The sequence below is a fragment of the Mus pahari genome, chromosome 12 (genome assembly GCF_900095145.1).
Source record: "Mus pahari chromosome 12, PAHARI_EIJ_v1.1, whole genome shotgun sequence".
In the NCBI taxonomy this organism is placed as follows: Eukaryota; Metazoa; Chordata; class Mammalia; order Rodentia; family Muridae; genus Mus; species Mus pahari.
The window spans coordinates 18299315-18310383 of record NC_034601.1 but is presented as its reverse complement, the minus strand read 5'-3'; the positions used below and the strand labels follow the sequence as shown (position 1 = coordinate 18310383).

Genomic DNA, 11069 nt, shown 5'->3' with positions numbered 1-11069 from the left:
AATCAGTGATCAAGGGTGGGAGAACCCATTGAGGGTGGGGCCATCCCTGAGCTTGTAGTTCTTGGTACTATAAGAAAGCAGGCTGACCAAACCAGTAAGTAATATCACTCTATGGCCTCTGCACCAGCTCCTGCTTCCTGACCTGCTTGAGTTCCAGTCCTGACTTCCTTTGTTGATGAACAATGTGGAAGTGTAAGCTGAATAAATCCTTTCCTCCCCAACTTGTTTCTTGGTCATGATGTTTTGTCAAGAATAGAAACCCTGACCAAGACAACATCTTTCCTCTCATTTCCCTTTGCCCATCTGTCTTATTCTGGCTTCTTTCCCATACTTCCCTATGTACGAAACCAAAGTTAAAGTAGTTACACTTTTCATTTCTAACTGGTCATATTTTATTTATTCAGAATATTGTCCTCTTCCCCCTACCAAGGAATCAGGTTTTATTTTGGAAGTATATCTCCAAAAAACTTGGAAATTTGTGGAAACTCTCTCTCAAATTTTCCTGGACATGACTTAGAGGTTGTATGAGGGAAGGGCCGAATCTCTGGTTGTAGGGGTCTGTGGCAATCTGGCAATGAGAAGCTGGGGAAATTGGCTTCAGGAAGAGTGAGAACTTCACCTATATTCAGTGGAGGGAGTCGGTAGACATATCCGATTTGTTGGTGGTGAAAAGGAAAGAGTACTTTGCCTGGACCTCTTTTTCTTGAGTGTCCATGTGGTGGACCATAGCCCCGATGATACTGACCTTTGGGTTCTTGACTATTGGAGGGTGGGTCACAAGGTCCATAGTCAAGGAAGTCATGTCCATGAGGATGGTGACCGTGGGGGTGGTGACCATGGGGGTGGTGACCGTGGGGACGGTGACCGTGGGGGTGATGACCATGGGGATGGTGACCGTGGGGATGGTGTCCATGGGGACGATGTCCATGACAAGGATGCTCATTACAACTGTGATTATGAGGGGGTCTATGGTTCCTGTTGGTACCAGAATGAGGGGGATGGCCAGGGGGCAGTTGTGGAAGGGCTCCTTCTTGAAGGGGTGGTCTGTCTGAGTTATCTTTTCCTTCTGGTGGAGGTGGGCATCCAAGTTCATATGTCTTATGTGTATGATGATGATCCCTGGATCCACTGAGCTTACACAGATGTTTGTCACAAAGAGGACGCTCACGGCCCCAATGGGGCTTCATATGACTTGTGTTTTTTTGATCCTGGTAAAGGACACAGAGATGTGAATATAATTATGTAAGAAGTTAGATGTTAGGCTTGATTTCAACTGGAGGATCTCAAAGATTTCACAAATTGATTTAAGAAGTAGGATACCAAAAGAAAAAACATTGATTTTTTTAATTACTATTTTATAATATGTAGGGGTTTGCCTACATGTATGTCTATGCACTGTGTGTGTGTGTGTGTGTGTGTGTGTGTGTGTGTGTGTGTGGCCTGTGGAGGCCAGAGAAGGTGTTAGATCCCCTAAAACTGGAGCTACAGGCAGCCATGAGCTGCCATGTGGGGCTGGGAATTGAACCCTGGTCTTTTGGAAGAGCAGCAAATGCTCTTAACTGCTGAGCTCTTAACGGCTGAGCCATCTCTCCAGCTCTGGTTCTTCTTCTTCTTCTTTTTTTTATTTTTTAGCCAAATTACATTTAAAATAAAAAAGAAATGTGTCGTTGAATAGCATGATTATTTCCCAAGAGGAATATGACAAGTCAGAAAGCTAATGTGTAAGAGTGATCCTCTGGATGGACTACATTCTGTTTTATGAAAAATTGTATTACACTTATTTTTTTCTCATTTCAATGAAAAGTGATGAAACTCTATCAAGGAACGGTAACTGTCTATTAAACTAGAATTTTTGATGGATTTGACATTCTCAACATAGTCCCAAGACACTCTCCACAAGACAGACACCTTAACTTCTCAACCTTCAGCTTTAGCTTTAAAAAAATCAAACAGATAAACAAAAACCCAGAGTTTTTCTCTATAGCTCAGCCTGGCTTGGAACTTGGCTATTTTTCCTTTTCAGCTTCCCACATGTTAGAATTACAGTTGTATACCAAAACATACTTTAATTAAAAAAAAAAAACTATGGTTAGGCATGGTGCTGTACATCTGGCTGGGTGTCACAGTGTACAACTTTAATCTCAGCACTAAGGAGCCAGAGGCAGGCAGATCTCTATGAGTTTGAGACCAGCTTGATTTACATAGTGAGTTCTAGATTAGCCAATGCTACATCGTGAGGCCTTGTCTAAACAAAACAAAACAAAACAAAACAACAAAGGAGCAAACAAATAAAATCTGAGGAGCCATGTTTTTGGTGACAACAAACCTATTCTGTGACTCTGTCTCTGTCTTTGTCTCTCTTACACACACACACACACACACACACAAACACACACACACACACACACACACTTGTACACACATATTCACAAGCACACACACACATCATAAGAGTCAAATGAGCCAAATGTACTATTCGAGAGAAATTGTCACTTGGTCTGGTCCTGCTCATGATGAAGGATGTTCAGTCAACCCACCTCAATGTTGAAGACTTCGCAGTTTATGTCAATGAAATCTGGGGTTTCCAAGTCAGAGGCTTCTATACTGTAGGACAAAATTGCTCTGCAGAATCCAAAGACCTTCAAAGGGAAATGCCTGTTAGCATGTGCAAGAGGAGTATACAGTGAATGTGTCCATACATGTGTGTGTCTACAGGGGTGTGATGTTTCCAGCCAAGAAAAGCTTTAAATGAACAAAAGGAAAGGGGACAGGTGTGTATCTTCCTTGAGGAATCGTTGACATACATGTACCACACCCAAACAAAGAAGGAAAATAAAAGACAATACTATCGCACACCACGTCTGTTATTTATTATTGTCACATAGTCAACACTTGGGTGAAGTACCAGTTCCACAGGTTTTTTATCAGGCTTCTGTGGGTTTCTTCCATGAACAGACACACTGCACATCTGTATGTAGTACTAGGAACACATGTCCCTGCTGCCCTTAGGCTAGTGTTTCTGCAATAAAGACCTGGATGGCTTGTGCCTGGGAGAATGGGAAACACTGTTGAAGATAGATTTGTGTAACTTGCAAGTTCTGGGAAGGGCAGAGCCACTACAAAGATGGGTTTACTTAAACCCTGTTAACGTGAGTGTCTGCTGGCTCTAACTGGCTGGCATTCTGTGTTCTGGAAGCCCCTAAACCCATTTGTCAAAGGACAAGGAGACAATTCATTTCTAGAAAAAGCTAGGTGTTGAGGCTGTCTGTATAGTTTTGAAATCAAGGAGACCTATATAAATGTGGACTTGCCAGTTACCAGCAGTGGGAAATGAATTGTACAAAGATTCTGAAATTCAGTGTTTGTAAATGAGTGGCATACCCACAGGTACAAGCAGCTTTGGTTACGTGAGGGGAGGCTGCCAGCTTCTCCTTCTCCAACCTTCATGACTCTGCAGTAGGTTTTTAGCACCAACAAACACAGTGAAGTGTTCGTCTTTTGTGGCTTCTAAGGAGGACTCTAGAACTGGTTCAAGTGGGAAAATTGAGCAGCTGGAATGTGTGTGTGTGTGTGTGTGTGTGTGTGTGTGTATGCATCTGCATTTGTGAAATTGATGACCCAGCACATGCCTCTCCACTTCTGGCTGGAGAAAGTGGAGGTACCGTTAAACCCTGGAAAAGCCCTCGAATCGAGAACTAACTTAACTAACAGTGCACAGGTAAGTGAGCCAGACACTTGCACCTCCACATCGGGGCGATCAGGAAGCTCAGTCAACAGTAATGTATGTGGAGATGCTTTGTAAACACCAAGATACCAAGTGCTTTAGTCATTTTCTCATCATGGTGACCAAAACACCTGCTAAGCGAGGACTAAAGGGAGGAAATATTGGGCATCATTAGTAAGACCTTCCAGCAGATAATGGGTCAATTTTACTAAAGAAGAAGTCCTGGATTCTAACCAAGCTTGGCAGAGCCACAGTAATATCCTCACTTGTCATCTGGGATACCTGCAAGTGTCGAGACTTGGTGTAGGTGGCCTTAATGTATGCTGGTTATTAGCTCACTAAGCCTTTAGTCATAAAGAATTGAAAATTCAATTCTAGGTACATGTATATAATGTCATGTCTATTCTGCAACCATTCTCCATCTGCAAATCAGAAGGAGTATGTGTGTTTACCTTCTAGGGTGGTGTGACACTAGAGTGTTAGTCAGTGAACATGTGTATGAAGAGCCCCTTAAGCACTCTAAATGACAGAGCATCATACTTACCAGAGGGGACCTGGGGAAATGCCGTGTGGAACAGTTCCTCATGGAGAATTCCACATAGTAATTGGTTCTTTCCCCGCCTCTCTAGAACAGAGGAATCAACATGGTTTCATGAGCATAAAAGATAAGAGGAAAAGTAATTGATACCCATTATACAACGTCTTGTAAAGCACTATGGGAATTAAAATGATGAATACATACTATTTTTCTTTGGTTGCTGCTGAGTAAAAATATATTACATCAGTGATAAGAGATCACCATTTTCCAGAAATTCTGTAGTATACAGGCAGAAGCATAGCAGGGAAAAACACTCTCCCTGAGCCCCAGATCCACATTCTTGAGGGGAACCATTGCTACTTTTTTGTTTGTTTGTTTGTTTGTTTGTTTCATATTTTTATGTGTGAGCTGTTTTTCCTGCATATGCTTTCTGTCTGAAGAGGTCAGAAGATGGTGTCAGATGATCCGGATCAAGAGTTACAGATGATTGTGAACCATTACATAGGTTCTTAGAATCCAACCCAGGTCCTCTGGAAGAGCAGTCGGTGCCCTTAACCTGTGAGTCATGTCCTCAGCTCTATTCCCAATGGTTTGGTGTGCTTCTCCTTACAGGCTTTGTCTGCATGTAGAGTGTGCAGATATTTAAATACCTCATATACATGGGCTCACATGCTAAGTATTGTGTTGCAACCTTCTTCTTTCCTCTTGCCAGTGCCTGTTGATTCAGAACATTCTACATAGGATGCCACATTATATGCATCCCATTGCGTGAAACACCATGATCTATTTGATTTTCCCTTTTCAAAATACTTGGCAGGGCTGGGGAGATATTTCAGTGTTTAAGAGTACTTACTGCCTTTTCAAAGGACCAGTTCAATTCCCCATCAGGAGATCCAATGCCCTCTTCTGACCTCTGGGGGCTCAGCACACACACACACACACACACACACACACTCATAAATAAATAAATAAATCTTAAAAATACATTTAAAAAAATGCCAAAACATTAACTGTCTGTTCCACATGACAGCTCTGGGTAGGACACACTAGAATTCTAGATCTACGAGCCTCAGTATTCTACCATAAGGAAGCTAACACTGGATGGTTTTTAGTGCTCAAGTAATCCAATAATGCTCTTGCCTTTCCTTTGGCTTCTTTTTCCGGTCAGATAACAATTCCATCCTCATCCCATTGTCTCTTCAGTAAGAGAAGTTTATGGGATTGTTCTTCACTAAGCATCAAAGGCAGCAAGGATTTAAAAGGTAGCTGCCCAGGTGAGACCGGTGTACGGGGCGAGGCGCTCAGCTCACCCCTGCCAGGCTGGGGTAGTGGGAACTCACCGCTCTTATAACCCGTTCTGCCTGTTCCACTCTGAAAGAGTCAAAGCCAACATTCTCCCTTTTGTACTTATCGAGGGCTTTACGGGCTTGCTTTCTGTAGAGCTCGGAATCCTCAAAGAAGTCGAAGAGTACAGGACTGTCTTTGGTATTGCCAAGTGCTGAAGAGACTAGAGGAAGGAGAAAGGCAGCCATGTCACAGGGTCAGAGTTGGAAGTGGCAACATCAACACTAGATCAGAATACAGCACATGTAAGCACAGCCCTGAGAGGGACACTGTTATTACGGATGGACTAACTGAAGGTTAAAGTAACTTGTCAAGATCCATCAGTGAGGCAGCAGCTGTTCTTCCCTGCCACTCTGTGTGACCTCCATCCATGACACCACGCCCACTCCAGCCTTCACAACCTGCTGAAAGAGCTATGCTTCCTGTGCTCCTATCTTTGTCAAGGAGAGAATGGCAGCTTTAAGTTAAAGCTACAGAAAATGGTTGAGCACAATCGCCCTCTCCTTCTGCCTCCCCCCTTCCTCTCCCCCTCCTCCTTCTCCCCTCCTCCCTCTCCCCCTCCCTCCTCCCCTTCCTCCTCCCTTTACCCTCTTCTTCTGCTCCCCCTCTCTCTCCCATCACCCACACTGAATCACCCTGTAGCTGCTCTCAGACCCACACCACGGCCTCCTGGAGTGCTAAGGATACAGGCTTACAACACCACGCCTTGCTTCTCTCGTTTTTTTTTAAAGCAATTTCTTGTAGAAGCTGCTACGTTGTTGACGCTGTTCAGTCTGAACTGCTCAACTGTTCAAGCCCCTTTAAAATTAATTCTTAGCTGGGCAGCGGTGGCCATGCCTTTAGTCCCAACATTCAGCAGACAGAGGCAGGCAGATCTCTGTGAGTTCAAGGCCAGCCTGTTCTACAAAGTAAGCTCCAGGACAGCAAGGGCTAAACAGAGAAACCTTGTCTCATGAAAAAAACAAACAAACAAACCTAATTCTTTCGGAAAAAACTAAAATACTTAAGAGTCTGGACTACAGAGTCAATGCTGTAGAGATGTAGCTATAGCATTCTTTGTCATGCCTCAATGTGCTTCTGAGAACACACCTTGGAATCTTTGCCAGCCCCAATTATTTTTATCTCTGCAATAAAAAGTTCTACAATGTTTACTTCATAGCCTTGTGTGAGATTTAAATGGAATGGCTGACACTAGGTAACACAGTATATAACTACTTTATACACTGGAATATAGAACTTTCAACTTGTTGAAGCCAATTCTTATCAAGTGCTAAAAAAAGAAAGCATGCTCATTCTATTTAATACCAACAAGAATTCTAAATGAGGAAAGCCTAAATCGATTTAGTAACCTGCTCCTCAAGTTGCAATTACTCTGGAAATAAAATAGTTGGCACGACCTTGGTGGCAGAATCTAGACACAATGACAACACAATTCCATCTCAACAGTGTTGACACGGAAAGAACAGGTGAATAATGAGGTTGGGCTTCGAGCTCAAGCCGGCCTAACCTCAGAACTACATCTCTGCAATAAATTCCCACATCTATACAGTAACTCTCTTTAAGCGAGGTATGCCAGAAACAGGGAATTGTCCTCTGTCTAATGTCAGGAGACTAGTACTAATTAATGAACAACACAAGGACAGGCACCCTCCCCCATTCCACAATGCTGTTACGGAATGGATACCACGGTATGACCGAGTTCTATGCACTTCAGCAGATGGCCTTACCAGAACTTGTGGTGCAGTTATAGCCATTCACGCTAAGATCTTGAGACTCATTCGAGTATCTTGTGGCTATTACCTTACATTGTCCAATCACCTGTAAAAGAAGAGAATTTTAAGCCCTTATGGAACTGTGTGCCTCAGTTTGACTTTGAGGAAACACAGGGATCATCTCACATAACATGTATTTGGGGATTTCTCCATCAGTCTTCTCTCAGACTGTGAGCTGCACACCACTGGCACCCCAAACCCTTATGAGAGCACCTGTTTAAATGGACTGTGACCATACCCCAAATGTTTTCAAAGGAGGTAGGACTAGATAGAGCCCCTCAGTGTGTAAAGCTCTCACTTCAGGACTTGGCATCATGTGTCTGCTCATTCCTTTGTACTCTCTCGCTTACGACAGGGAGACTGGCCTCAGTATCCAGGTCCATACACAAGACGAGACCTAGTTCTTCACTGTGACTGTGGCCATTACTGCTAACAGCAGCCTTCACAGCACACAATCCCAGTTCATAAATGCATAGGCTGTGTGGTCTGGAAACGACACTGGGGTTCATGCACTCTAAGTCTCCCTTTAGAGTTGAGAAGATGGAAGTCTAAAGATGTTTGCCGTTTTGCCAAAGACTTGAAGCTGGTGATGTTATCCCAGGAGGCCATGGGAGGACTATCGAAGGTTAATATCATCTGCTTGACTCTTAAGTCACCATCAGCTTTTCCCACTGTGGTAGCCCAGCATGTGGTGGTGGCTCTTGTGAGTGAGCAGACCAGAGGAAGAATGGTGAGAAGAACCCAGTGGTCCCAAGTACTTACTATTTCAGATGGCCACCTTGAGGGAAGGCAGTCATCCTGGGCTTTTGTGGAGAGGACCCAACAGTCAGACTCTATCACATCTAAAGCTAAGTAGTAGACTGTGGCCGTTCCCTAAGGGTGACAAGGAAGGAATAGGTCAGGAGGATTCAGGAACACAGAGATTGTTTTGTTTTGTTTTATGTTTGTTTGGGTTTTTTTGTTGTTCATTTTATTTTTAAATGATTTATTTATTCTTATTTTGTGTCCATTGGTGGTTTTGCCTGTATGTTTATGTGAGGGTGTTAGATCCCCTGGAACTAGAGTTGTAGACAGCTGTAACAGTTGTGCCATCTGGGTGCTGGAAATTGAACCTGGGTCTTCTGGAAGAGCAGTCAGTGCTCTTAACTGCTGAACTACCTCTCCAGTCCCCTGTTGTTGTTGTTGTTGTTGTTGTTGTTTTTAAAGATGTGTTTATTTATTATGTATACTGTTCTGTCTGCATATATGCCTGCATGCCCGAAGAGGGCACCAGATCTCATTACAAATGGTTAAAATGGTTGGGAATTGAACTCAGGACCTCTGGAAGAGCAGTCAGTGCTCTTAACCTCTGAGCCATCTCTCCAGCACTGTTTTTGTTTTAATAAAAGCAATCTCTTCCTTTCCCTTTCATTTCTTTCCCTCAATTCTCCTCCACTCGCTTTCCTTCCTGCCCCCTCACCTTTCTTTCTCTCTTCTTCCTTTCGCTTTCCATTTCTCTGTCCCTTGTTCATTCTCTCTCTCTTTTAAAGAACAGGATCTCAGGATGTAAGAACACAGTCTGGCTTTGAACTGATGTTTCTGCTTCACAGTCCCGCATGCTGAGATTACAGGCATGCACTACTGTGGATCCAGAGGTTTCTTCTTTCACCTTTAAAAAGCTGCCACTAAATGGTCCATTGTTTTTGGGTAGTGTTGAAAGTGCAAGCCCAGAGTTAAAGGTGACAATAGCCACCACCTCCTCTGGTCTGTATTCGTGGTTCTATTCTCTGTTCCTGAACTGGCCTTCCTCAATCTTGTCTGAAGCTAAACGTCTTCTCTTGATCTCTCTGAGGTTCCCTTGTTCTCGGTGACTTTATTAATTACTTGGGGGGGGGGGTGTCTGGCTGTACAAATGTAAATCTGCATGGGGCTCACACCTCTGATTCCAAACTCGGGAGGAGTTCAAGAGTTCAAGACCAGCCTGTATTAGCAGCAGCAGAAATAGCAGCAGCAGAACAAAATAAGCAAGAAAAAAAAAAAATACACCTTGTGATTATCAGGTTCTTTTTCTTTAACCAATCATAAACAAGGCTGAGTGGGCTTTCCTCGAGACATCTCTCATGTCTTGTCTAGTCCATAGTTTGGCCACTGTCTTAGTCTGGTCTTCATTTCTGCATTCCTGGATACATGAATAGCTTCTTAGTTCATATCCTTATTACCTCCCTTTGTCTCCTCAGTCCCAAAGTGTCTCCTCCTCCCACCTTTCTGTACTGCCATTCAAAGGTAGCGCCATTCTCTTTGACCCTGTGTCAGACAAATGTGATAGAGTGTGACAGATGCTCTTTAAATTGTTTGCTGTCTTAAGTTGCTGTGTTCCTGTTTTCTGCATTTGGCAGTGGCTCCCAATGCTGTAAAAAAATATAAACTGCTTTGTGTGTCATCTTCAGTTGTCTCTGCTCTGGCTCCCTGCGTTTAGACATTCCATCGAAAAAAATGTATGAAATTGTTATTGTTGTTGTTGTTACTGTTATTGCTGCAGGGGGAGGAAACAGCATCTCTCCATAGTCCCGATTAGCCTATCAAATCCGGTCTAAACAACCATACAATTTAAGTGAAGACAGTAAGCTTGCTTGGCTTCAAGATAAGCTCGAACTCGCTTCCAACTTCACACTGAGCTCTGCCTTTCCAGAGCCCTACTGAACTTCTGTAATCCCTACCTTCTTGTTCAACTGCTTTGTAATATCACTCTTTCTGATTCCCTGCTCACCTTGAGGAGATGTGGTGTTGGAATACACCTATTCATATCCCGTCTCTCCTCCAGAACACACCAGCATATTTCCCTTTCAGCATTAAGAGACCTGCCATTAAATCGCTCCAGTATCTTTGGCATGGATATGGTCAAAAAAATATCCTATTTTCCACAGTTGGTCTATGTGAATTTTGCAGACCATTATTTTCTTGAGAAGCACAGCTAATTCTAGTTTCCTTTTCAAAGTTCCCATGATTCTGTGGGATCTATAGTGCTTCAGAATAGTTACAGATTAATGCATAGTTACTGATATGCCAATAACAAAAATTAGTTTAAAGGCAAACCCAACAATTTAGAGCACACCTCAGAAACTAAATAAGAAACCTGATGGAAGTTGTTAATTACGCAAAGCAGTCTGGGCTCCTCCAGTCCCCTTCCCACCTTCCACATTGTCTCCCAGCTCAACTCCTCCATTGGCCATGTCTTACCACTCTGTCCAAGTGGGCGTCAGAGACCCGCAGCAGCTGGAAAGCATAGCCACTCCTCCGCCCTTTATTGATCAGGTCTAGAACTTTCTCAGCCAGAGGCTCAGAAGCATCACAGTTGGTGGGACTCAGGGCATGGGAGCACTGCAGGGTGACTAGAAGCAATGCCGTGGTGAACACCCTCATTGTGCTAAACCATCCTCGACTGTGGTCTGCCATAGCAGAGAATTCTACCGTGATACACACTCAATTGATAAAGGTCTTTATAGATTTTTTTGTTGTTGTTGTATAACTGGGCATGTTCACTTTGACCCCAGGTTCAAACATCTGTCAACAGTCTGTAAATGATTAGTGTAGAGAAAGTTGAGACATAACACCAATGATTGGGTAAAATCATCATTTGTGCAATACACTATATCTGGTGGGCAACTGATTCAGGGTGTGTTTGACCCAAAGCACTTATTGCGTTGTTATGGGA

The 11069-nt window shown here is 43.3% G+C and overlaps 1 protein-coding gene across 1 annotated transcript; it reads right to left on the bottom strand.

Annotated features, from left to right (window-relative positions):
- Nucleotides 1-378: 378 nt before the first annotated feature.
- Nucleotides 379-10841, bottom strand: Hrg (histidine rich glycoprotein). The gene is made up of 7 exons (XM_021210019.2): nt 10595-10841; nt 8141-8251; nt 7334-7424; nt 5603-5769; nt 4269-4349; nt 2538-2639; nt 379-1208 (listed from the first exon to the last, which is right to left on the bottom strand). The coding sequence occupies exons 1-7, from the start codon at nt 10808-10810 to the stop codon at nt 441-443; spliced, it is 1536 nt and encodes a 511-aa protein (XP_021065678.1). The 5' UTR covers nt 10811-10841; the 3' UTR covers nt 379-440.
- Nucleotides 10842-11069: the final 228 nt, after the last annotated feature.